Source organism: Esox lucius, chromosome 3, assembly GCF_011004845.1.
Source record: "Esox lucius isolate fEsoLuc1 chromosome 3, fEsoLuc1.pri, whole genome shotgun sequence".
NCBI classification, from domain to species: domain Eukaryota; kingdom Metazoa; phylum Chordata; class Actinopteri; order Esociformes; family Esocidae; genus Esox; species Esox lucius.
In genome coordinates this window covers 22,512,677-22,536,507 of record NC_047571.1, presented here as the reverse complement: position 1 = coordinate 22,536,507, position 23,831 = coordinate 22,512,677, and the positions used below count along the sequence as shown (strand labels likewise).

Sequence of the window (23,831 nt, the reverse complement as noted above, 5' to 3'; positions counted from 1 at the left end):
GAACCCAACATCTGTCGCTGGATGGAACAGTACCACAGGACCCAACATCTGTCAATGAATGGAACAGTACCACAGGACCCAACATCTGTCAATGAATGGAACAGTACCACAGGACCCAACATTTGTCAATGAATGGAACAGTACCACAGGACCCAACATCTGTTGCTGGATGGAACAGCATCACAGGACCCAACATCTGTCGCTGGATGGAACAGTACCACAGGACCCAACATCTGTCACTGGATGGAACAGAACCACAGGACCCAACATCTGTCACTGGATGGAACAGAACCACAGGACTGTCAATTTCATGTCACTGTAAAGTATGAGTGCTAATAATTTTCAAAGAAATTGTTTTATTATCAGATCTTTATCAGAATGCCACAATGCACACACATTGAATATCCACCAGAGGGCGTTTCAACTGATGAAATATTTTAGAGAGGTTATGGCAAAACAAAAAATGGGTCAGAGACCAAAAACCAAAGTCATTCAGAGAACTTAAGGAGTTTCTAAGAATAGCAGTTATCTTAGTTAGATTGTGAAACATTGTAATGCTGTGAAGAAATGATGCCATATTAATTTAATCCCTCCCCGTTTCCCACTGTGCTATAATGTAGAGATCTTATACAACAGCATGTTGTGAAGCTTCTTGTCTCATAGCACACCACTGGCCCATATCAGGTTACAGACAGAAAACAACCCTTTGTTCACCACAAGGCTGCAGTTCCGAGGGTCTTAACTGTTTTGTATGTCTCATTATAATCATGAAAATCATGACAGGGTTTAACAGATTAATTTGTCATCAACCAGAGTGTAATGTAACTAATTCAAATTGCTGTTTTCATCCAATTAAAATGTAAAAAGATCTTTATTGTCAGCATTTAGCAATGGAGTTACTGTGTGTGACCATGGTGTCATAACTCATAAGTGACTGATGAAGAATCATTAGCCTAGACTGTTATGCAGTCCTATATCCAATATGTTTTGACAGCTTAGTTTCCTTCTTTTTATTTTTTTTTAAAAGGTGTTCAACGACAGCAAAGTTTTGTTTGCAAACAAAGGCCAGCCACGTGGAGGACTGATGTACTTCGGGGAGTGCTGTTTGTGATTGCACAGCTTTAAGGCACCTGCCCTTCTTTTGAAATACACTACCCATAAAGCACCAAGAACTCCGGCGGACTGGGTCGGCTTCTGAGCATGTGACATATTTCTCTGCTCAATGTTTACACTGTACAGTTCTTTGTCTCCACGACTGCGGCAATAAAAAGTAACGATGTCTGGGACGTAGATCAAAACAGATTGTTTGTTTCTCTTTATGTATAACTTACTGTATTCATAAAAAATTCTAATAATCATATTTCATCATACAATATTTTGGGCATCATTATTTTAAGATCAACTTATTCTTGTAACTTTTTTCTCCACTACCGCAAATTGACGCACCAGGAAACTTCTGGATAAGGTAATGGACTTTAACAATTATACAATATCACTGTTATTGCAGTATACTGTTGTATGCAGTTGTTACACTGGATAATCGCGTGTAAATGTTTGCCTGTGTGCCTTTCTTATGACTTTGTTGTTGCGCAGTTTCCGAGAATATAGTTGTTATTGCGCATACATGCATCTTATTTTAAACATTATATGTCGCCATTATCCACCTACATTGACGCATCAATATTGATATTTTATCATTAAGTTCGATTCCATTTTTTATAATATTAATTTTCAACCTTGGTTTGGACCTGCTCTAAGTGTTTAAGGAATAACTATTCTATATTTAGAATTTACTGATACACTGTCAGAAAGGTTCCACATTTTTGTCTGAACCGAGGGGAAATGGTTCCCTAACCAAAAAGGGACATTCCTGAAAATAAGGGACATCAACGGGGCAACGCTTTTTGTGTTCAGGAAGAAAGGTTTTGGGGTTCGAGGAAGAGCTAAAAAAAACAACAACAGGTTTTCCCAAACGAAAACAAAACGGTTCCCCCGCAAAGACATCTGAAGAATAAATAGGGAAATAGTTTTAGGTGTTTTGATAGCCAACAAGGAATATTTTTACAAATTGTATGTTATTGAAGGGTCTGCCAGTGGCAAATCCTGTCCTTTGTGTGGCTTGATTAGAATGCGGTGGTGCGTCTGCGACACGGCTACAAGCAGTGTTCTTTTGAGCAGCTGTGTGTGCACCGCCAGGTTAAATATAGCGTGTAGAAGAATTACCTCATTTATCATTACAGTCAGATCCATGCGCATTTGTTCGTTAAGGGGACCCACGTGACTGAGTGACAACGGGCACTTCTGATTAGACAAAGCGCGCAAATGTTACTTTATCATTGTGCAGTAATGAGAGGCATCTATTGAAAGAAATGATCATGTATAGTTCATAACATATGTGAGTTGATGAACTAGCCAGATGAACTGTTGCTATATTCTTTTCTCAAGGTGAACAAAGACTTTTCAAGCGGGACCTTGAGGCTCCCTCCCAGAATGGATTAACACCTGTCTTGTGTGAGAGTCTGTTCAGAAGACTTGGCAGTTAGACACAGGCAGATAGAGGATTACTGTTGACTAAACCATATCCCAATTTGCAGCAGGTTTTACATTTCAAACATTGTTAAAAACATATAATGACTCTCTTTCACCTAGTTTATTTAAAAACAACGTGATTGACATGTGGGTTGGCTTTAATTACCCTTGCACAACAACCTCTCTCCCTCTATAGTCTTTGAGATTACTAACATTTTCAAATGTGTGTGTGGCTCAAGTTTCTGTCATCTAAACAAAAACAAATGCCCTCTACTGTGATGCAAGTTACTGTGTCTCTACCCCCAAGGCATTTGATTTGTTAGTACAACTCCTTTCTTCTCTCTGTTTCTATGAACGTTCATGTCTCCTGCCTCTGGTGTGTATTTGTTTACTCCGTTTTGTCACGGCAACAGGGGTTCCAGATCAGTGGTTATGTTCAAGTACAAATAACGTCTGAAACTTGATTTATACATACTGTGTCTTGTACATTTGATCTAGAGTTACACAGGCTTAACACATAAATGTCAATAGGGTGTAGCAAAACAAGCTGATTTATATTGGTTTGTATACAGACAACACTGTGATTGAGATGTACAGCTTTATCACTTATATCTACTTTTCCTGGGTTGGTGTTCTTCAAGGTATCTGGTAGCTCTGTAGAGCAGCAAACATGGTGTTGATCCTGGGCAGAAGGCTGAACAGGGAGGACTCTGGGACCAGGGACTCCCCCGCCGTCAAACGAAAGGTTCTGACTACCCACTCATGTTGTTTGAACTCAATTCATTTCAGCTGTTTGTTTTGTCAAAATGGACATTGAACTGTCTGCGCTTGAGTGCTTTTGTGTCGATTGTAAAAAAGGGGATTGGAAGTGCAGTGTGTAGAAATACTATTCCCATTGGCAAATAAGAACATACCAAAAATTGGCAGAGTAGCCAAACAACAGTTACATCTGCCAATACCCCCACTTGATTAGTTTAGAAAACAATGCAGGAACACCCTGTTGGGCCCCCAGAACTAAACTCATCATCATGACTCTTCTCCTCTCCAAGGTGTTTGAGGTGGACTCCAAGACCCTGAATTCGAATGAAGTGCTGGACTTCTCCTCTGGCGCTTCCCACTCAGAGGCCATCTTGCAGGTGTTCAATGAGTTCCGCGACAGCCGGCTCTTCACCGACGTCATCATCAGCGTCCAAGGCCACGAGTTCCCATGCCACCGTGCCGTGCTGTCCGCCTGCTCCTCCTACTTCCGTGCCATGTTCTGCAACGATCATCGGGAGTCGCGCGAGATGCTGGTGGAGATTAACGGCATCCTGGCCGAGGCCATGGACTCCTTCCTCAGTTACGTCTACACGGGACGTGCCAAAATCACAACAGACAACGTCCAGTTCCTCTTCGAGACCTCCAGTCTCTTCCAGATCCCGACACTGCGCGACGCCTGCGCCAAATTTCTAGAAGACCAGCTGGACCCCTGCAACTGTTTGGGCATCCAGCGCTTCGCAGACGCCCACGCCCTGAAACAGTTAGCCAGCCGCTGCCGCTCCTACGCCCTGGCCAACTTCCCTGAGGTTGCCCAGCACGAGGAGTTCCTGGACTTGAGGAGGGACGAGCTGGAGGAGTACATCTGCAGTGACGAATTGGCCATTGGGAAGGAGGAGGTGGTGTTTGAGGCTGTGATGCGCTGGGTGTACCACAGTGTGGAGCCCCGGAGGCCCATGCTTAAAGATCTGCTCCATCACGTTCGGCTGCCTCTGCTTCACCCCAACTATTTTGTCCAGACAGTGGAGGGGGATCAGATCATCCAGACAGCTCCAGAGTGCTACCAGCTCCTCCACGAGGCACGGCGGTACCATGTGCTGGGCAACGAGATGATGTCACCCAGGACCCGCCCTCGCAGGTATGGCACAGGGGATGTTGGGAGGCGTAGTTCACTTGAGTTAGCCTTTGTACCCTCAATTCAGTTGTAGTCAATGAAATGTTCATGTTCTAATCAGTGCTGAATTCTCATGCATTTCTTCTGCTTCTGTTTGTGTTGTTGTCACCGCAGCTATTCTTTTTTATTTGTTATTTTCCATATATGCATTCAAAGGACGTATGTTGGTTGTGTAAAGTACTGTTCCAGATCTGTCCACTTCCTGCCAGAGAGCTGGAAAACAGATTGTGTCATCTTTATTTCCTCCTGGCTTGTAAATCAACTGACATAATAATTTCAAGAGAATCAACTGTAAAACCCCAAAAGTGGGATTTGCATGTTTTTTTGCAAACAACCGCTTGCCATTTATCTCAGGTTTAGACTCACTTCAGATGGATTACCACCCAGCTTTGCCTATGTGAGGGGAAATTTGGGACAGAGATAAGACGATTAGATGAGAAATAAGAAGAGGAAGAGGTTCAGTGCTAATGTTCCACTGTTTTCTCTTACATAGGAGATGGTTTAGGGTTACAGCAAGTTCCTAAACTCTGTAACCATTTGAGTGGGTGCCCACAGGGCATTTATGCAAACAGAGCCTCATTGAGACAGGGTTTGTTTTGTAGTCCTATTTTGAAATGTAAACGTGTCACGGGGTAACGAGCTTGTCAATACCATTCTGGTTAGCTGCCAACATTTTTTTAGTCTGAACCATACATATGCTGGGTCTTGTTTTATTTACTGTCTCGCATACAGTGAGATGCATATGTAATTATATGATAGCTGTTTTTCATTATATAGTACGTACGTTTACATAAGTTCTTGTGTAAGTGGCTCTGACGTAGTCCACAGAGAAAAACCTGCCACACACATATCTTCTGTTTAGCCGTCACTGGTTTCTACTGTGCTGTTCACTTTTCCGTGGAGATGTCAAGGGTTAAGTATTATTTTGGGTGTCAGTTAGCTAGCATGGAGGTGACGTGTCTCTCAGGCGTGCTGTCTCAGTATCCAGGCAGGTCAGACAGATGTCTGCCTTTGTCTGTTTGTAGCCTGAGGGGCCTCTTGTTTCAGCTTCGGCTAACAGATGCATGGCATTTCCCCCCTCCTAAACACCAACATGGCTCCCTATTTCCAGAGAAAGCACGAATGCAATGTCTCAAATTATATTTTGGGTTCTGCAGTGGTTCTTTTCAATTCAAAATCAGGATGTTTGCTTGTTTTTGATAGTGAAATATAGGGGAGGCAGTTTATTCAAAAATTATATATAGGTTGTGATTTGCTCACAGCTCTTTCTTGATTAAATGTGAGTGGGGGTGTCATTTAAGTTTATTAATGGTTTCAATGAGCACAACAATATGCAATAATTACAACACTATATGTCTGACAAGAATTATAAAGCATTATGGATCTTTAAAAGGATCTACAAACAAACTTTCAGATTAAGGATGGGTTTTCATAGAACCATTCTCAATAAAGGCTCATAAGGGTTCTTTGGCTCTGTGGAGATGTATTTGCTTCCGTGTAGAACTATATGTGGAATGTAGTTCTACATAGTTGAAAGATCAAATAAACCATGACAACTAGCTTGAGAGTTTGCTTAAGATATTATCCAAGTAGTAATATTCTGAAGTGTCATTATGCAGCATTAATCCTGTTACTTATTTGACAGTACCATGGAGTTTGCATTTGCAGAGAATTCCACCCGCCAACCATAAGAAATCTTGTCATAGCCCTGACACACGCTTTCTGAACAGTGAGGTTGATAGGAAAACATTCAGATTGAGGTAATTGTTATTCAGTGGAGCACTTAGTAGGCCATGACAATGTGTACTTTGCTTTGTACACAAGTACAATTACATGAATACCAAGCCTTGTCTCTGACATTAGTCAAGAATCAAGCTGACTGAAATTGTATTTTGTGACGGTCTTGTTTTTCCACCCTTACCTGTATTTTGAACCTTACCCTTTCTCTCTCCCTATCCCTCGCTCCCTCTCTCTCTCTCTCTCTCTCTCTCGCTTTAACTGCAGGTCAACTGGATTCTCTGAGGTGATTGTGGTGGTGGGGGGCTGTGAGAGAATTGGGGGGTTCAACCTGCCCTACACGGAGTGTTACGACCCTGTGACCGGAGAGTGGAAGTCCCTGGCCAAGCTCCCAGAGTTCACCAAGTCAGAGTATGCTGTGTGTGCCCTGCGGAATGACATCCTGGTCTCAGGTGAGCCTCCTGCCCTGTCTGCTCCCTGGCAGTCAGCCACCCGAGAGGGAGATGTACTGGATCTGTCACCCAAGAATTTCATAAAGATATTTGAATAGGTTGTATGTTTTCGTGAATAGGCTGTAAATCAAGAAATACCAGGAAGTACACCCGGAAGACACCTACTCTGGCTTACTAGAAGGAACCGTCTTTCCTTGTTGAACTAGAATTACTAAATTAGTATTTACTGTAAACTGTCACCCGATCAGTTATCTCGAAACGAAGTGAGGAATGGAGAGACTTAAGTCCACCTGGGGGAAAGGAGACTACAGCTGCGAAAATACCCTTAATGAAAAAAACCTTAGGGTACTTACAGCTTCCATTGCTAAAAATTAAGTAATGTGATGGCAGTTCGCCATGGATGTTTTCCCTGCCCAAACTCCTTTGAATAAGCGGAAAATGTGAGAGCAACATCTGGACACACTCTGCTGGCGTGGGGCCCAGGAAGGCCCTGACTGGTCTGTTTACTCATCCCCCAGGAGGGCCACGAGGCAGGGCCAGGCAACTCTTCACTCCGTCGTTTTCCAGGATGAAGTGCCTTCCACATGCTTATCTAGGGCCAGTTGTTCCACTGATGGTTGAAGTTAGGGTTTAAGGGAGGTACAGCAAGTTGATCCAAGATCAGCTCCAACTGACAACTTCTACCCAGAGCATTCCTAAGCCTTTCAACCGGGCTGATTGACCCTGGAAGAAGTGTACTTTTCAAAGCCCCTCTGGGCCCAAATTAAGAAAGGATCACGTCATTTACAGTGTCTAATGAAAACCGCGTGCTTCCTGTTGCAACACCGCTCCTCAGGCTGTCCCTGTAATGTGCTCTCAACAGTTTACATGGAAGAAGCCCTGGTGTTGTGGTGCTCTACCAGCGGGGTCACGCAGGACACTAAACCAACATCGAATGGGTCTCTGACTGAAGCAGAAACCGATCTCCAACTAAGCTTATCAAACGCATTCATCAGAGAAACGTCTAGCAATCTATCCAACTTTGACAACTGTGGGTTTACGTCAGGGCATTGGTGCCAGTTGGCCATAGTTACGCTCAAAAGCCTTTCTTTATCCACCCAATAACAAACACTTTTGAAAGTACAGAGAGTAAATAACAAATGACGTTAAAAGAAGAGCGAGCAGGAGGGGCGCGAAGTCCACAGTCTTCCCCAGAGGGGAAGGGTGTTTATGTCTTGTGCCAAGTCCTCACGTGTGCACATTCAACCCGCAGGCCAAGCCTGGAAATGTCAACACACTGTTCCTATCCCTCTTTGCTTTCCTCTTTTCTGTTTGCTCATTCACTCATTCACTCACTCACTCATAATACTGCGCTACTTGATTAGCTCCCTCTCTCTTCATTTGTTACACTGATTTTTTTTCTCTTCTTAAATAACATTATCTACAACACTTAGGAAACACTCACATCTCCCTTTCTCTTTCACACTTTCTTTCTCTCATTGTATTTCTCTGCATTTTTACATCTATTGCCCTCTCATTTCTGCTAGTTCTCTTACTCTCTCCCTCTTTCTCTCCATCTCTCACTGTTTTCCATTCTCCTTTCCTCTCAGTCCTTCTGGTTCCCTCACTCTCTCACCCACACAGGCATACCCTGGAGGCTGTCCAGCTGCACAGCTGCACTGAAGCCCGGTCTTAAATGGGATCAGTATAAGATTGTCATGAAACCTCCAGTGTGTCTGGACAGTTACTATGACCATGACCTGAACAAGTCCATGTATCATACTTTCCTTCTCACTCCAACTGTATTGTTCCGCACACTACACTTGCTGTGTTAACTACCACGATATGACCAAAGGTTTCATTTCTCTAGTCAACACGGTTAGGAATGTGGAACTGGAGTCACAGCAACGGAAGTTGTTATTTAACGACATTAGGTAGGTGCGTGCGTGTTCTGCAGTGAATGTGGACCTGAATCAGCATCACAAGTGTTATTAACTAGGAAATAAACAAATCAACTTTTTCAACTTTGTAAGGGACAAGAATTCTTGAGTACCATGGATTTCTTCATTTATTATACTTGTCTGAAGAGACACAAGAGATTTTCTTGCTATAGCACACTTTCTAAATGAATTTTAGAATTTTTACTTTCATGTAGTTAACATGCATTGACGTCATGCAACCAAAAAAAACTAAACAACATGACTACAATACTTGATCTGTTAGTTTTCCTAGATTCCTGTTTGACATGTTTTGTATAATAGCAAAATAACATTCCATAGCTGAATTTGGCTGATATTTATCAATTTTTTTCCTGGATATTGATGTTTATACTGGTACCGTAACAACAGTCAGTGGGCATTTTAAAGATGTCTTTTGAAAGCCTTTTCAACCACAAAGACATATTTTAAAGTAATTTCCAATTTCCTTTTGATCAGTGGGTGAGGTTAACTGAACCTTGTATACATATCCAGTTATTCCAGATCAAGTTATTGGCAATCTTTTACTGTATTAGAACATCTCAGAGGTTGATCTAATAACAGGGTATAATCACATTGATCAGAAGGCTGTTGTTGCCACTGTTGTTTGGCATGCCACTCCATTAGGCATTTAACCCAGGGTTTATTTCACGATGCTGGTCCACCCCCTACTAGCTAATGTGCCGAAGGTCGGAAGCTCAGATTAGGCTGCACTTGCTTCCCCTGAGAACCGGCCTGGTTTAATGGACTGAAGAGTAGGTTAAATGTCATGGTGCGCTCTGGTGTTTGGTTTGTTTCATGTCTAGAAACCCCGTAATGGTCATAGGTTCTGTTAGTTCTTTGGAGAAGGCACAAGGTTGGAATTTTCTGAGACGGAGGGGCCTACAGTATGTGATTATGGATAGTTTAACGTCATTTCCTGGTGTCCAGTCTGACTGACATTTTGACAGATAATGACAGACAGACAGGCAGAATGACAGACAGAAGGGCTCTGAGGTAGACGACACTTAGCTCTTAAACAACTCACTAATTGCACTTAAGTGCGTTGGTATCACTACTTATACACAACCTTTCCTCAGTGTCCACTAAACAACATCAGTCAGATGGAAGCAGTGAGACATTACATGTACGTCTCAAAAAGGGCTTGCAGTCTGTTCAGTGGACAGAAGGCCTGGAATACAGTTGGAGAGGCATCTTGCAGCTGGTGTGTCCATTGTTTAGTTTGGGTCAAACACGGTGTCTTCATGTCCTACAGACAAGGTGACAGCTGCTTGTTGCTGTGTGGAGGTAATTATTCTAATAGTCCTCATGAGTTCAACTCAATGGGCATGTGACTACATCACATGATGTGGCGTGGCTTTATGCAAGACAGGAACGCCCATTCTAAGCATAGCAGACCGGGAGAACCTTTTTTTCAATTATGGGTCAGTGAAATAATGGGTCTTCGTCTTCATTTTTAGACGAGCCCAACAATTCTACCACGGCGTGTCTGCATTCCTTATTTTGCTTCATTTGGGAGTCAGTGGGTTCAGAAGTGGATGATTGGAATCTAGTCTGGCTCATATTGTTTACCAGCTATCTGTTTTTGTCATTAAGATGGTCATGATTGTATGATTATAGCCCACTGATGGATTTATGTCACAATGACTGGAAGGGTTGTTAAGTGTATTTCATCTGATTATGTAGAATAGGCATGGCCTCCTCCCCCCCCTCCCTCCCCCCCCCTATCTCCCTAACCCAGCTTCACAAACACCAAAACATAGTGGTTTTACCTCTATTTGTTTGGATTTATCTATCTGTCTTAGTTGATTGCTTGATTTAGCTGAACCAGTAGTGTTATTTAGTGCAGTGTCTATGTTTCTACAGGAACAGCAGGCAGGTGTGAGACGAGGTGAATGGGGCGGGATAGTGAGGAAAAGGTGCTGTGTGTGTGTGTGTGTGTGTGTGTTGAGTCAGGGCTTGTTCTCAACATGTCTGAAACCTGTTTGGCTGAGCTACAGATGTTGATGTTCTTTCTTGCTAAAAAAATTATTGAAAAACACATTTCTTGGAATGACGTGTGTCCAGAGACAGACACCAGAAGATATTTACTGTTTGTATGTGTTGTAATAAGACATTGTGTGTATGTTCATGTGCTATATGTGCTTGAAAGCCTTGTGGAACATCAATGTGTGTGTGTGTGTGTGTGTGTACCTTGCTCTGTCTCAGGGTTGCTTTTATCAGCAGAATTCCCCATACTTATTCATACCTCTAACTCAGTGTCAATGTCAGGTGTACCACAGTACATTCGGCACTGACTTTTAAGTCTAAAAACAAAGCATTTAACAACTGGATGTTGCCCAAGACAGACGTATGTCTTAATGTTTTAATTAGGTCAGCTTGGTTTTTCTATTGGAACCAATGTCTTATTTTGGGATTAATACAGCTGTTGGTTTTTGGGTGTTGGGTGCAAAGTGAAAACAACCAGAGAAGCAGAAGCCCAATGGGCACAGTGATGACGTCAGTGCCTCACAGTTGAGCTGTGACATTACGATGAGGGTTCTAATACTAGTGGCAGTGCCTGAGCACCTATCAGACCACAGCGCTAATTTGCTGTTTGGGGCTGATGGAATGTGAGACAGGGTTGCCTCATTGCCACCTTGTCGCACTCTAGTAAATACATGTTGTAGGTCGATGCACGCAAGCTCAATCATGACATGATGAAAACTCACTATCCAGGTTCAACTGACAAATACCCAATTTAAATGAATATACAAAATACTGGAAACACCACAGTAACAGTTATTTTCTATGTTTGCTGTTTCTGTGATTTTGGTTGGGTTTTTCTGTGAGTTTCTCTGAACCCTAAAAACAAAAAGGTCAAGGGACCATGTGTCTGTCTGTGACTCTGAGCAAGCAAACCCACGAGACTTTGGCCTAGAATTTAACGTGTATCTCGAACCCTGACCTCTGACTAGCATATAACTGACCAAAATGTGCACGCAAATTTAAAAAATGTAACATGTACAATTCATTCTGTTATTTTCATGTGCTACACCTTTTAAAATAGATGTTTCTATTGATCTGTTGAAACATGTTTTTGAAAAGTATTTTGTTACAAAAATCTAGTGGATTTCAAATGTGTGTGAATGTTGAATATTGTAAATGTGTTTGGTTACATTGGGAATTACAAATTAGCTTGATTAACATTAATGATGACATTAATGATTGATGCAAACTAAGTGCTAACTGTGTGCATGTGATTGGTTCTCTTTGTGTGGTTGTGTGTTGTTTCAGGCGGTCGTATTAACGGCAGAGATGTGTGGATGTACAACTCCCAGCTCAACCTATGGATCAGAGTGGCTTCCCTCAACAAGGGACGCTGGAGGCACAAGATGGCTGTGCTACTGGGCAAGGTAAACAGATCTCCGTTCAGACAGGTTTATTCACGTAGTTTGTTTAATGACAGTATATATTCATCATTCACGATGGTTATTCACTATGTGAACAAGAACTGATCCTATTACATCACTTGAAGGATGCATCATTCCTTTCTCCCCTTCCTCAAATAACTTAATGTTGATGACGTGACCAAAACAAATCTAGAAATATTTCATATTTAGACATATCATTTGTGCACAGCTGTTACATATCAGTGTCAAAGAGTTGCAAAATCAAGATTCCGTTTTTTACTTAGGTTTGAGTGTGGCAGCAGACTGCCAGCAGCAGTGACCTCAGGATCTTATCTGGAATCGGGTGTGTCTGCCAATTAGAGAAAGAAAATACAAGAAGACGAGCAAATATTTACCCAAACAGTTACTGTTATGACAGACCATTCACCTTATTGATTCTGAATTTCCTCTTGGGTGATGAAATGGTGTAACAAACGGCTCCTCAGAGGCCATTTTACCTGTGCATGTGCCTAAATATATTAACGTACATCTTTCCCTGTTGTATCCAGGGGTTTGGTTGTGTTAGCTAGTCCATGGTAAACAAATTCACCCTACAAATGTGTTGAACAAATGTCTGAGTCTAGAGGTCTAGCTGTGATTGTCCCGATCAGTTGTGATCTTCTCAATTGCCTGTTTAGCTCTCAGGATTGGACTCTCTGTAAGTGGAGTGGACGTGCCATGGCTATTAGGCATACAGCCACTGCCAAGCCTGGCAATGACAACTGCAAAATGAAGTCATATTTACTCTGAGGGGTGAGGGAGATATTCTGTCACTTATAACATATAACCTTTATTAATGTTACTGCTGATGTTACAGTAGCTAGGGTTGCTGCCCTCACCACTTAAACTCTAGGTTAAACCAGTGTAAATATGTGACATGAGTTGATCCCGTTACTTAATGGAGAAGGAAGCGTGCCAGGAGACCAACACCTGGGTACAAGCTACCTTGCTCCCACCGTTCAGTGAGGGAAGCGCTATAGGCAGGAACAATGTAGATATCACATTCTTATCAACCTTGTACTGTCAAGGTAGAACAAGGGCTCAAATTTAAAAACAATTTAGTCCAAATTGCTTTTTTGTCTTGGAAAGATTATGGCACTATAAAGTAGGTAAGTGTAATAGGAACTTCATCATCAAGTCACCAAATTTACTTTAGATGTGCACTTTTTTATTTGCAATGTTCTCATTAGCTAATAGCGGCAACCCTAACCCAAATCACAGAAACAGGTAGTGTGTGTCAGTCCTGTCATGGAGTCATCTACCACATTGGCTTCAACATGATTTCCATGGAATCCACTTCACCACACCTGTGTTGCCAGAAATTAGCCTTGCAAGAAACACCTGCAGTATTGCAACACATTTCCTCATGTTTTGCTTGTTACAATTTCCGTCTTTGTCTTTTTATCACAATCTCACACTTACTTCGCTAGCCTCTGGCTGTACAAACTGCCACTCACTTGAGAAGCAAGACAGTATGCAAATTCAGAAATCCACCAAATAATTGATATAGATGGCATATACAGTGTCTACGGAATGTCGAAACCCCAGTGAACTTCTTCACGTTTGGTTGTCAGTCCCTCAGAGTTATGGAACCCAAACCCAATGATATTCAAAGACAATTGAACTGTTTGCTTTGCAAAAGCCCTTTTCTGAAATTTCAGCTGTTTTAAATTGAGCTGACATTGTTAGATATTCCTAAGCTTAGTACCTGGTTTTGTACAGCTGTATTTCAGCATGTCTCCACACCACCTGCACCTAAGGTGTGTATTTAGGTGAATTAACAGTTGACACTTGCTGGGTTATGGACTGTGAACATACAGTACTTTATGTATGTCAGAACTGGATCAGTGGCCTAGGGGCTCTGTCAACACTGACATACTAATAAACAAGAAACCAGGCAAGCCTAGTTCAGCTGGCCCATAATAGAGAGATTTGCCATCTCAAGATTCGAACTTGGGTCACCCACGTGAAAGGCTGTGTCGTTAACCACTACACCATGAAGCTGAGCAATTGTTTCCTGTCACCTGGCTTCTGTATATCCTGAACAATTCCTCTTTTGTCACTGGCCATTTTAATAGTTAATTGGTCATCCGTGAATGACATTGATACAGTTATACTGACTAACGTTTCTTACTAAGTTTACTTCCACCGCAAATAGCGGTTATGTATTGCGTTTGACACTGGCCGTTCTAACAGCGTTTTAGCCAGTAATAAGCTTTACCGGTATCTACTAACTTACTGGAATAGTCATAAGAATTGAGCTATTGCTATCAAAGCTATTTCATTTCATGGCATAAGAAAATATTTTTTTCTTTCATGGCATAACAATGTACTTTTTTCTTTCAATCGTGAATGACATTTATACAATATCTATTCATATAGGCAACGATCACTAACTTTTTCATCAAGTGAAAACACGAGAGAATCGTGGAATCTACCAGAAATAATTAATAAATGTCGTTGCTCTCAATAGATTCAAACTCAGGTCTTCCACATGAGAGTCACTATCTTCAACCACTACGACATTGCATTACACGTTTCAGCAGTCACTAGAAACCCATTGAGGATTATGTTAAACTGATTAACGTTTCTTATTAACTTTACCTCCACCATAGCGTCTACGAGATATTGCTTTTGCCACTGGCCGTTTTAACAGCTTATTAGCCAGTAATAGGCTTACTAGTATCTACTAACATCCTAGGATTAATCATAAGAATTAAGCAATTGCTAGCGACACTGAAGATGAACTATTCCATGCCAGAAACAATCGCAATATCACTGTATACAGTTTCAGGTTTAGCCAGCAAAGTTTTCGTCTATACCGAATAAATCATAATGCATATTCTGTTTCCCCTGCGAGGAGATACGAACTCAGGACCTATAGTTCTCAAGTCCGCTTCTCTAACCACTACACTATTCGACAAGGGGTATTCAGTCACTCACTCACAAATATTTTCCCTAAATCCTAAGATCCCTCTCCCTGTCATTTTCCTGTCTGTCGTTATTCACAACAGCTGACATTTCTTTGTCCTTTTCTGTTCTGAACTCCACGATGCATCTTTCTTTCTTCATTGTCCTTCCATTATTGTCATTTTGATCATTCCAACATTTTTTCTTTCTTTATCTTTCTGTTTTTTCTTCATCTCTGTTCTCTCTGGCTACATCTGAGATGGGTATCTCTGTGATGTGCTAAAGATACTGTTGAGTTTTGTCCATTCATTTACTTCCACTGAAAAATTAGAAACGTTTATCCTGTTTGTAATCTCTTCTACCGTTATGGATATTTCATGGCGGTTTTTCTTCCCCCGTGGCTATCTGGTTGAGGCAACTACTGAGTTCTCTGTAGGTTCCTATTTTCATCTTTGATTCTGTTGCTACAGGGCTAGAGCCTGCGACTTTCCTGGTGTTGTAACTGTCCTGCACAGCATTGTGTGAAACACTTATTTGCTCTTATGTTCATTCTGTATTAGTTTGTGACTGCTTTCTTTCTCCAAGGTGCAGTTTATGGAGGTCAAATGGAGGGCAGACCGAGTGGCTCGTGTAGCCTTTTCTTTCCAACTGACCCTTGAATGGCATTGAACCCATACTCTGGATAGAAATGCATGCATGCACACACACACACCCACACATACACACACACACTATGACATGCACACACACATTTACACACATTTACACACACACTCTGACACGCACATACACTCACACACACATACACACACATACATGCACACACTATGGAGTGAAAAGGGACTTTAATCAGCTATTTAAACGACCTAACGTGTATGCACGGTTGAATACGCGTATTGTAGTATACACGATCGCATACGCGTTGGTATACACGTTAGGTCATTTAAATAGATTATTAAAGTCCCTTTTAACCTCCCATACACATACAGTCACACACACGCACAGACACAATAACATGCACACACAAACACACACACTATGACATGCACACACACACACACACAGAAACACACACTGACACCCACACACACGTATACTGACACACACACACAAACAGTAGTCAGTAACATCCTGCTGGACTAGTTTCCTGCCAGAGACGGTTATGTAAGAGAAGTGTTGTTTTCCTTTTTCTGGAACGTGCTCAGCCGTTGCTGTCCTGTGTGTGTGTGTGTGTGTGTGCATGCACGCATGTTTGTGTGGGTGTTTTAGTGTGTTGTGGGACATAGGTTAATAACTAGTTTATATATTGTGGTTAACATCTGCATTGTCTGTGATGACTTACGCGTGGCCCGCATGAGGTGGATTCTGTTTGAAGGGTGTACTGAGTCAAGTCTGTTTGAAGGGTGTACTGAGTCAAGTCTGTTTGAAGGGTGTACTGAGTCAAGTCTGTTTGAAGGGTGTACTGAGTCAAGTCTGTTTGAAGGGTGTACTGAGTCAAGTCTGTTTGAAGGGTGTACTGAGTCAAGTCTGTTTGAAGGGTGTACTGAGTCAAGTCTGTTTGAAGGGTGTACTGAGTCAAGTCTGTTTGAAGGGTGTACTGAGTCAAGTCTGTTTGAAGGGTGTACTGAGTCAAGTCTGTTTGAAGGGTGTACTGAGTCAAGTCTGTTTGAAGGGTGTACTGAGTCAAGTCTGTTTGAAGGGTGTACTGAGTCAAGTCTGTTTGAAGGGTGTACTGAGTCAAGTCTGTTTGAAGGGTGTACTGAGTCAAGTCTGTTTGAAGGGTGTACTGAGTCAAGTCTGTTTGAAGGGTGTACTGAGTCAAGTCTGTTTGAAGGGTGTACTGAGTCAAGTCTGTTTGAAGGGTGTACTGAGTCAAGTCTGTTTGAAGGGTGTACTGAGTCAAGTCTGTTTGAAGGGTGTACTGAGTCAAGTCTGTTTGAAGGGTGTACTGAGTCAAGTCTGTTTGAAGGGTGTACTGAGTCAAGTCTGTTTGAAGGGTGTACTGAGTCAAGTCTGTTTGAAGGGTGTACTGAGTCAAGTCTGTTTGAAGGGTGTACTGAGTCAAGTCTGTTTGGAATATGTACTGAGTCAGGTCTGTTTGGTGTGTGTATTGAGTCAAGTCTGTTTGGAATATGTACTGAGTCAAGTTCATTTGAAGTGTGTTTATCAAATTATTTTCCAAGAATGTGTGGAGTTATCTGCATCAAGTACATGGGAAATCTGTAAATCTTCTGCCTTTGTCTGTTGTGTGTGTTAAAAGCTTCTGTGTTTGAAACATTTGTGTGTATTAATTGAGAGTGAGAGGAGTTTACGTTTCAGATGGAGGGCAACTGGGAAAAGGTGATGCAGCCCTATCATTCCTCTCAGCTAGGGCTGTCTGTCTGTCCTTAGAGGGGTTAGAACGGCAGATCTACAGTGTCCTTTTGTCCTTCTGTTAACTGTAGAGCATTGTTAGGGTCACGTGGCTCTCCTCTGACTCTGGGTACCATGATGCGTGGTTTAAACGCACGCACACATAAACACAAACAGACAAAAATACCTCCATTTCCTCCTCGCTCACCCCCAACAACCCTGGTTATTGTTGGATGTGGCATAGGGGCAGGAGAGACAAAGAGTCCATGGGTTTGTTGATCTTTTTCTGTGTCTCTCTCTCTCTCTCCAGTGTTTTCACTTTGACATGTAGACATAGTTACAAACTGCCTCGGTCATTATCTGGGCTGCTTCTCTCTCATTCCTTGTTTCTCTGCACTCTCTTATCCCTGTCGATGTTTCTAGATGTTTCTGTCCCTTCTTCCTTCCCTCCCTCCTGATCCCTTCACAAGCATCCACCACCAGTCTTCTGTACAGTAAAGACCACATTGTTTTTTACCGTATTACTGTCCGCCTAATCGGCATTAAAAATACGCTGTGGTCTTATTTATGCAGCTAAAAGCCTACCCTGGCAAAACGTAATTCACCTCCTGTCATCATTTGCCCCCCCCCCCCCCCCCCGGCCCTCTTCCACTCCACCCGCCCGGTCTGTTTCTGCCCCCTTGGGGAGTCATAATGCACAGTGTTCAGACGTAAAGGGGGGCAAAGTTGGGCTTCTGCTGTGACTGTTGTTGTCTCTTCATCCTGACCCGAACTGTTACTATTCTCTTGCTCGTTCGTTGCTGATAGGACTGTGTTGTTTTAATTCACGCAGGGCAATTGTTTTTTGATTTATTGTCTCCCACTTACACTGCAATGGCAAATCGTCAACAGCCACTCCGCAGAGGAATTCAGAGAATCCAGATTGGATGTGTGTGTGTGTGTGTGTGTAGTGATTTAGGTGGGGAGTGTGATTGAGGTGAATAGCTAGCTCATGTGAGCTGGGAACTGTTCTTATTGAATTCAGTTGTGAGCTGCCCATGTAAGCCAGTGCTGGTGCCATTTGTTTTGAAGGAAGCATCTCATCATCATTCACAGTTTTACAACATTACCCATGACCAGTAGCTTCAACTGAACCAGCCTGTCTATGTGCAGCAGACAGTGACACGGTAAAGAAAACAGATGGTATAGAGTGCGGTGGATGAAAGAATGTCTCAGCTTCCATTTGTTAGTCTGTGACCCGCTGGATTAGATGGATATTTCTAGTGGGGGGAGGGGGGTGGGGGGCGACTGAGGCCAACAATGCCATGATTCCCAATCCAGCCCCTCTGCTCTACACAACGGCTTCCAGAGAGTGGACAGGAGATCAAGGAATCCATCAGCTTAAGGGCACCTTTAAATTATGCAATTAATGTTCCACTTACAGAATAAAAAAAAAAAAAGTCTAGCATTCAAATGAGAAAATCTCTCCTATTCTTTTAGAAGGAATACACTGGCGTAAGCCTACGTAACAATGAATGTACTTCGCCCTTGTCCCCTCAGCATTGCCAATTCACTGGAAGGGGCCACTGGAGGACTTTACTAGCCCCTCCACCTCCTTTAGCTTTGATGCACTTGGGTGAATGGCGTAGGCGTCTGAATGTACAAACGGCATGGACGGGCTCCATTTAAGATTTAAACACACAGCGGAAAATACCACCGTCTTTACAAACTCAGAAATACAAGTACCGGTGTGTACTTAAATGGGTACAAATGCTTGTCGCTTGGGGGGGTACCTTTTTGAGAGACAACTGTGTACCCTTTAGTGCCAGTCCATTTTTGTACCTCATCAAATTGTACCAGCAAATGACCTACACACGTTTTCAATACTGCAGGGTTTCAATACAGCACATTTGTTCTTTCTTTTTGTTTTGATTCACTCTTTATCTTTGAATTCAATTGTACCTTTGAGGGAACATTCTTTAAAAGTGCACCTGTAAGTACAGAACTGTTCTTGTTTTGTACCTCCGTTTTTTAGTGTGTATGGCCTTCGGCACCATTATGCCTGTTCAGACAGGACCTTCATGGAGGAGCCCGTGTTGACGACCCTTGTCTGGGGAATTCGTCCCATAGGTTGAGGTTCATTACACCCTCTGTCGTCTAAGCACCGCGATTCTGTGTCCTCCCCAGGTCTATGCCGTAGGTGGGTATGACGGCCAGAGTCGTCTGAGCAATGTGGAGTGCTACGACTCCTTCTCCAACCGCTGGATGGAGGTGGCTCCATTGAAGGAGGCGGTCAGCTCTCCTGCCGTGGCCAGCTGTGCTGGGAAGCTGTTCGTCATTGGTGGAGGGCCTGATGACAACACTTGCTCCGATAAGGTGGGTAAATTATTTATCATGCACTTGAATAACTTAACGTTCACATGCACCTCTCATAAATACTCGCGTACACCTTACCCTACACCTTTACATTACACAAAGATGGAGCTATGCATTTCAGATTCAGATCAATTCAGTATTGTCCTTTTGTTTCTTATTTGATCCTCCAAAGGAAATTCTTTCCACAATTCGTTATGGTTTTACATAGATTCAAGGTGTAGGCTGTTGAATCTGAACACTGCCAAAATGATCACTGTGAGTGTTAATCTATCTTCACTGTGCAGACACATGGTCTGGCCACAAGCCCTTAGTGTCTTTTCATAATCACACACCACAGCTAATGTGGATAATCACACACCACAGCTAATGTGGATAATGTGGATAATCACATACCACAGCTAATTTGGATAATGTGGATAATGTGGATAATCACACACCACAGCTAATGTGGATAATGTGGTTAATGAGGATAATCACACACCACAGAACTAATGGGAATATTTTTCCTTTGCCGTAACATGTTCTGCTACTGAACAGATAAGAAAGTAGGTCAAAGGAACGATCCAAATGATTCATCCTCAGTAGTTTATGTGTGAGGGCTCTGTTCAGTCTGGATTGCTGAAGCAGATGGCAGGAAAGAAAGGTCAATATCCATGATGTAATGTGCTGTATGCGGTTTTCATGGGCTGTCATCTTGGTCCAAGATGTGGTCACCACACTTTTCAAACCCAAAACAACCAGTCCATCTTTGGGGTCTGTGTAGGTCCAGTGCTACGACCCAGAGTCAGACACCTGGGGCCTGAGGGCTAGCATCCCCATCGCTAAGCGCTGCATCACAGCGGTCTCCCTGAACAACCTGATCTACGTGTCGGGGGGTCTCACCAAGTCCATCTTCTGTTACGACCCGGTGGAGGACTTCTGGATGCACGTGGTGCACACCTTCAGCAAACAGGTACCAGATCATACCACATGAAGCAGCTTTGTCAAAGAGGTACCAGACCATACCAGATGAACCCAGTTAGTCAAACAGGTACCAGATCATACCACATGAAGCAGCTTTGTCAAAGAGGTACCAGACCATACCAGATGAACCCAGTTAGTCAAACAGGTACCAGATCATACCACATGAAGCAGCTTTGTCAAAGAGGTACCAGACCATACCAGATGAACCCAGTTAGTCAAACAGGTACCAGATCATACCACATGAAGCAGCTTTGTCAAAGAGGTACCAGACCATACCAGATGAACCCAGTTAGTCAAACAGGTACCAGATCATACCACATGGTCCAGCTATGTCAAACAGGTACCAGCCCATACCAGATGAACCCAGTTAGTCAAACAGGTACCAGATCATACCAGATGGTCCAGCTATGTCACTGATGTTCCAAATTAATATTTCATTAGAACTTCAGTGACTTTTTCATTGTAACTAAAGTTTTGTGTATTAAATCCGCAATGTAGCAAACATTTTTTTTTTTTTTTAAAGATTATTGATTCCCTGACTCCCTCCACTTTGCTCCCCCTCTCCAGGAAAGCTGTGGCATGTCTGTGTGTAACGGGAAGATCTTCATCTTGGGAGGGCGCGGGGAGAACGGCGAGGCCTCGGACTCCATCCTGTGTTATGACCCGGCAACGGGCATCATCACCGGCGTGGCCGCCATGCCCCGCCCCATCTCCTACCATGGCTGTGTCACCATTCACCGCTACAACGAGAAGTTCCACCACCGGCCGTGACCACATGGATGCGGCCTTCTACATGAACACACCTTTACACACACACACACACACACACACAACCAGATTCTGTGACACACACACACACGCTCATACTCTCACCCGTTTGCACTTATCAGGCAAGCAAGGAAGAGTGCATACAGACAAACAAATATACTGTACACACTCCCCCATGAGCTTTTCTCAAGAAGCAACTAATTCAGACATTCAGACCACAGTACCAGTTTCCATTTATAGGATTTCCTAATTATCATATGTAGCAAACCTCATTGGTTAGTACTGGTGGAATTCCTACTGTGTCACTCCAGACCTGTCTCAGTCTGCCAGTATAATCTTGTTGTTATATGGAAACCCTTCACAAAGAGGCTCTAATGCCTTCATTATCACTGTCATCAGACGGAGCCAGCAGAGCAAACAGATACCAGACATGCCAGTGACAGTGTCTAAGGGCCAGGGATAGCTCCTCATCTCCTCTTCCAGAGAACAAGATACTCTGCTTTTTGATTGACTGATACGGAAAGGTGGTAATGAATTCAATCGTTTCGTTTATACATTTCTTTAGTAATTCGTGTCGTCAAGTATAGCAGTAAAGTGATTGTGAAAGTGAACAAGAGCAAAGCTTTTATTACTACCTGAGAAAAATTCAAAGGAAGCAGCACAGGAACATTCCTAGGAAGCGAGTTGTCAAAGGCCCGATGGAATTAGCTTCAATCCTCCAACATGATAGTGAACTCATTCTTTGGTGACCACTTATCATGCCAACCTGGAACAGAGTAATGGAAGGTTTTCACCTGAATGCTGGAGGGAAGAGATGTGGTTGAATTTAGCTGTATGACTTCAAATGTCAATGCCTTATGTGCCTTTTATATTTTTGTACAGGCCTTGACTATAAAAAACGCTTTGGTTTCAATCTGACCTTTTTCAAATACATTTATAACAAAAAAGAAAATTGTTTGGTATGAAACAAAAAGCTAACCTCAGCTTTTCCAGAAACAGAGACCATGTCCCATCTCCTCAGAAACAGAGACCATGTCCCATCTCCTCAGAAACAGAGACCATGTCCCATCTCCTCAGAAACAGAAACCATGTCCCATCTCCTCAGAAACAGAGACCTTGTCAAGGCTATTCAAATCAAAGGAAACAACGTTTGGGAGGCTTCTGCTGTGGTTTGAACTGTGATAACCTAATACTGATAAATCCTAATCCTAATTTCTGTTTGTTTTTAGAGTTTCTCTCTACTTCCTCTTACTTATCTCTTTCCTTTACTCATATCCTACCTCCTACCACTGATACTGTCATGATTAAACACACACACCCACACACATGGACATTGTTTTCATAACACACACTGATAGTTTTTACATTTGAATTTATTAAATTATGTCTGTTTGCCTTTTTTACAATTTGATATTTGTACTGATATACAAATACACTTTACCAGTGTGCTTGACCCTATGTAATGTTTAAGTAGTTTATTTGGATGTTGGGTGTGTGGGTAATGTAGTAAATATTAGATGCCTTTGGTGATCAAAACTACCAAGACTGTTCTAGAAGAGTGGTAAATGATGTGACTTCTACTATATGTAAAACAGCTTTAAATTGTAATTGTTTACTATTGTGCTGCTCACCGAGTGGCCTTGCCTCATGCAAATGTTATAGAATTCTATACAATACATTAAAACCTGTCACCTGCACAGTGACATAATAAACAGCTCCATGTAGCTTGTGGTGATGAACCATGGAAACCTCCAGCTGTGTGTGCTATTAGATCAGTCTGTAGGCTGGCAGGCTTGATGGGGGAATTTAAAGTCTTTCTTCTGGTCAGTAATAGTCGCCTTTTACTTTTGATGTTGATAGAATAGTGATGTATTGCTGTGAATGTGGTAACTTTGAAGCCTTCTCTTTACTAGTTTTTTTATTTAAATGTATCTCCTTTTTTTTGCTGATGGTTTGTTTTTGGTGTTTTTGTATCCTAGAGCCAATTGTGCACTTTTACTATTACAGTAATAATGATAATATCGCAATTTAAATATTTGTACTTTTTTTTTTTTTTTACTGTATCAGTAAATGTTCTTTGTTTTCATTGAAGTTTGTGAGTGGTGTGCATGGAGCATGGTAGCGCCTTCTAATGGTATGTGCCTGCTATTGCTTTGATTTCTTACGAATAGAACAGTAATGATGTGAGATCCCGATCAGGAAGAGAGAAATGGGTTTGATATATATATTTTAAAAAAATTGGAGTACTGCATGTGAAACAGCTTTGGTAATCAATTAAGAGTTTACTAAATAAAACATTATTCTAAATCCAAAAAAGTTAAAATGTAAAATACAATAAACATCCTATTAGGTATTGTTTTTGTCAAAATTAAAGAATATTTTGTCAAAATTAAAGAAAATCCCAATCCACATTTCTTTTGAACACATCGAGTATACCCATTCTCTAACA

General features: G+C 42.2%; 1 protein-coding gene across 3 annotated transcripts; it reads left to right on the top strand.

Annotated features, from left to right (window-relative positions):
* Positions 1 to 1,213: 1,213 nt before the first annotated feature.
* Positions 1,214 to 23,079, top strand: klhl24a (kelch-like family member 24a). 3 transcript variants are annotated; one of them, XM_020045386.2, is made up of 8 exons: positions 1,214 to 1,465; positions 3,182 to 3,274; positions 3,579 to 4,423; positions 6,464 to 6,648; positions 11,880 to 11,998; positions 19,463 to 19,651; positions 20,415 to 20,603; positions 21,182 to 23,079. In XM_020045386.2, the coding sequence occupies exons 2-8, from the start codon at positions 3,200 to 3,202 to the stop codon at positions 21,383 to 21,385; spliced, it is 1,806 nt and encodes a 601-aa protein (XP_019900945.1). In that variant the 5' UTR covers positions 1,214 to 1,465; positions 3,182 to 3,199; the 3' UTR covers positions 21,386 to 23,079. The 3 variants fall into 3 exon arrangements, with proteins under 3 accessions (XP_019900945.1, XP_019900944.1, XP_010892898.1); XM_020045385.2 differs by having other exon boundaries at positions 3,178 to 3,274; XM_010894596.3 differs by having other exon boundaries at positions 3,171 to 3,274.
* The last annotated feature ends 752 nt before the right edge of the window (positions 23,080 to 23,831 follow it).

What these genes read in the sequence shown, in the direction of transcription:
- klhl24a (XM_020045386.2), top strand. Translation starts at nt 3,200, where the DNA reads ATGGTGTTGATCCTGGGCAGAAGGCTGAACAGGGAGGACTCTGGGACC. An exon ending in GAATGACATCCTGGTCTCAG is followed by an intron (nt 6,649 to 11,879) that starts GTGAGCCTCCTG and finishes GTGTTGTTTCAG; the next exon opens with GCGGTCGTATTAACGGCAGA. An exon ending in TGCACACCTTCAGCAAACAG is followed by an intron (nt 20,604 to 21,181) that starts GTACCAGATCAT and finishes CCCCCTCTCCAG; the next exon opens with GAAAGCTGTGGCATGTCTGT.